Genomic DNA, 3,325 nt, shown 5'->3' with positions numbered 1-3,325 from the left:
GCACTAAAATATTTAGCTATATACTAAATTCAATAATTACTAATATCATATAATTACTAAAATCTTAATATCCAATCTTTCATATATACTAAGTTGCGTAATTTAGGCTTAATACAGATTTGTTAGGTAAGCCTTTGAAACTCAATTTACAAAATAGATTTAACCTTAATTTAATACTTAGTAATATATACTAAAGCCTTTAAATATTTTCTGATAAAAGTAAGTCTTTGACTCATATTTATTCAAATAAATATGGCCTAACTTAAATTCCAGCCCAGCCCGGCCCAATTAAGAAAAATCAGTCCACTTAAAGTTACTAAAACAGTTTGTCATAAAGTCCATGTACTGAACAGGTTTAACACAATCAGCCCAATTTAAACATCAAGAGTCAAGCCACATGAGAGATCAGCCTACGTACTGAACAGGTTTAAAACATAAAGCCTGTCATAGACACTGTAGGGTAAAAACGTAATTACACCAAAAGTTTCTTCAAGAGGAATTACGGAAGCCTCCAAAACCGTTTTAAGGGCATTTGTGTAAAATCATTAATAATGCATGGGCTTTTTGAGAAAGGCAGAAACAAAAGAAATAAAAGAAGAGAAACACAGGCTTACGGGAGATGAGGATCGTGCGATGCTCACCGAGAGAGAGGAGAACCCACTGCGACGAAGGGTCTGGATGGGTGACTGGCTTGGAGTCACGATGGCGCAAATGGAGGCTCCCTCTGAACATGGTGGTGCGACATAGGGAGAGAAGAGAAATTAGTTAGGTGCCTCACACTGAGAATCGGCAAGGCAGAGAGAGGGAGTGGTCGACGTGGCTTATCAAGGGAGGAGGGACTTGCGTATGAGTTCAGGAGGTTGGGTCGGCAACTTCCATGGTGTTTTTCGGCAAGGTGGTCGCCTGGGTTGGTGAGAATGGTGTGCGGGCTATTTGTGTAGGAAATATTGGTTTCCACGTAGGGAGGTTCTGGCCGTGAGAATTCTTTGTTTGATGGAGGGACTGTTGTGGGGAAAAGAGGATTTATACTAGGGTTTTTGCCGTGTGAATTGGTTACCAATTAGGAAACTATTCAAACTTGGAAAATCAAATAGAGAGACAAAAGGTGTGTACAAAGTGGAAGAATCCTGTTCAAATAAAACTACTATCTTATTTTGTGGATTCCGTTGTTTTTAAACCTCTTTCAGGAAATTATCAACGATGGACCTTGAAGGAAAGCTTGAAGGAAGCTTCAACCGAGATAGCTTGAAGGATCGACAACCAATGGAGTCCTCTCCTAGTTTCAGGGTGAGGTTTTTCTCTCTTGAAGAGTCTGGTCTCTTAAGCTATCTCAGTTAGTTTGAAGAGGAAATGGAAGAGGATTTAGCTATGAAATGGGAGGCTCTCAGCCTCACTGAAAAGGAGCAAGGAGTGGTTGTTATCTCACACAGCTCAAAGGAAAGGATGGTGCAACAAGGACAACATTGTCTACTGGCTATGGTCATCGCTGAGAGGGCTGTCAATAAGAAGGCTTTCAAAAACACTATAGCAAAAGTTTGGAAATGCACTAGCTGGATGCAGTTTTCTAAGGTAGGGAGCAACCAATATCTGGTAGAATTTCACCTAGAACAGGACCTGGAACAGGTGCTACAAGGAAGGCCATGGTGTTTTGACAGATGGTTGGTCTGTTTACATTCATTCGATGGAAAGAAGTCAGTTAAAGAGATCCCTTTCTCCATGGAGATCTTCTGGGTGCAGGCACACAACACACCTTTTGCAAGCATGAATATTGATGTTGGCCAACAGATTGGAAATAGCATTGGAAAATGTTTAGAAGTACAAGCAGATACCAGAGGGATATGCTGGGGAGAATTCATACGTATGAAGGTGGAACTTGATATTACAAAGCCAATACAAAGAGGTCTTTTCCTTACGATTGAAGGGAAGAAGTCATGGATTGTTCTGAAGTATGAAAGACTGCCCAACCTGTGCTTTAGGTGTGGTTGCATAAAGCACAATGCCAAAGGCTGTTCTGTTAACAACACATGTAGTGAAATGAGGTAGTATGGACCATGGTTACAAGCTCCAGCAACCAAACCTATGGATGGTGAGAAGAAAAAGTATGGAACAAATAGCAGCAAGCATGACCACGGTGAACAGCAATGGAAAATAGACAAGGAGGTCAGGGATGACCTTGCTACCAAGGAACCTGACATCTCACCAACCATGCAGACACCAAAACACACTGATGCAGACAGTTCAGCAGCTCGAGGAGGAAACAAGAAGACCTCTGCCAACCCATCACTTGTAAAAGGTACCTTCCTTCCTGTAGAGGAAACAGTGAGGCTACCTATGTATAATGTCACTTCTGAGTATATAAACCAAACTGAACCGTGCTTAATGAGAAAAAGCAACAAACTAGAATTCTCAAATAGTGATATACAAACATGTCAACAAAAAAGGCCTCAAGAAGGCCCAGTGGGAAAAGGTCATACTGATGGGCTTAAGGACCAAGTGTCATCTTTAGCCCTTTTTGTCTCTGATCAGGTGCAAGTGCTGCCGGAAATTAAGAAAAAGGCCACATGGAAGAGAAAGGCTCGTGACAAAAATTTGGGCAACCTTACTACTGAGGCAACTAGTAACAAAGAAAATACCATTCCAGTTTCAAGAAAAAGGCAGAACCATGAGGACTCTTCCTCTGTCAAGTCACACAGGAAAAAAATAAAACAGGAGGGGGTGGAACCAGAACAACAAAATGGTGATGAGATGGTGGTGGCTGGATCCCAGCCCCACCAGTGGTTATGAGTTGCTTGAGCTGGAACTGTCGAGGGCTTGGAAACCCTCGGACAGTGAATAACTTGCATTTTTTAGTGCAATCAAAGTCTCACACCTTTGTTTTCTTAATGGAAACAAAGAGCAGAAGACCTAGCATGGAAACTGTCAAGAGAGTGTTGCAGTATGAAAACAGTTTTATTGTTGATGCAGTAGGGGCCAGAGGTGGTGTTGCATTTCTATGGAAGCAAGACACGGAGGCAAAGGTGATCTCATACACCAACTCACACATATCCATACAAGTCTCAACCGGGCATGTACCAAAGAAATGGATTCTAACTGGTTTTTATGGAAACCCTGTCACAGAAGCAAGAAGGGGTAGCTGGGAGCTTTTGGAAAGTTTGAATCCTAGTGCCAATTTGGGATGGCTATGTGTTGGAGATTTTAATGAAATGCTCCATTTTAATGAGAAGAAGGGGGGCCCTGCAAGACCACAAAAACAGATGGACAGGTTCCAAGAAGCAGTGACTAAGTGTGGCCTTTTTGATATGGGGTATGTTGGAAGTAAGTTCAC

The 3,325-nt window shown here is 41.8% G+C and overlaps 1 protein-coding gene across 1 annotated transcript; it reads left to right on the top strand.

Annotated features, from left to right (window-relative positions):
- The first annotated feature begins 1,350 nt into the window (after positions 1-1,350).
- Positions 1,351-2,043, top strand: LOC122296766. Its single transcript, XM_043106560.1, has one exon. It carries the CDS (start codon positions 1,351-1,353, stop codon positions 2,041-2,043), a length of 693 nt encoding a protein of 230 aa, XP_042962494.1.
- The last annotated feature ends 1,282 nt before the right edge of the window (positions 2,044-3,325 follow it).

The sequence above is a fragment of the Carya illinoinensis genome, chromosome 15, assembly GCF_018687715.1.
Source record: "Carya illinoinensis cultivar Pawnee chromosome 15, C.illinoinensisPawnee_v1, whole genome shotgun sequence".
NCBI classification, from domain to species: domain Eukaryota; kingdom Viridiplantae; phylum Streptophyta; class Magnoliopsida; order Fagales; family Juglandaceae; genus Carya; species Carya illinoinensis.
Note: the sequence above shows the minus strand (reverse complement) of the source record. Positions and strands in the feature narration are given on the sequence as shown.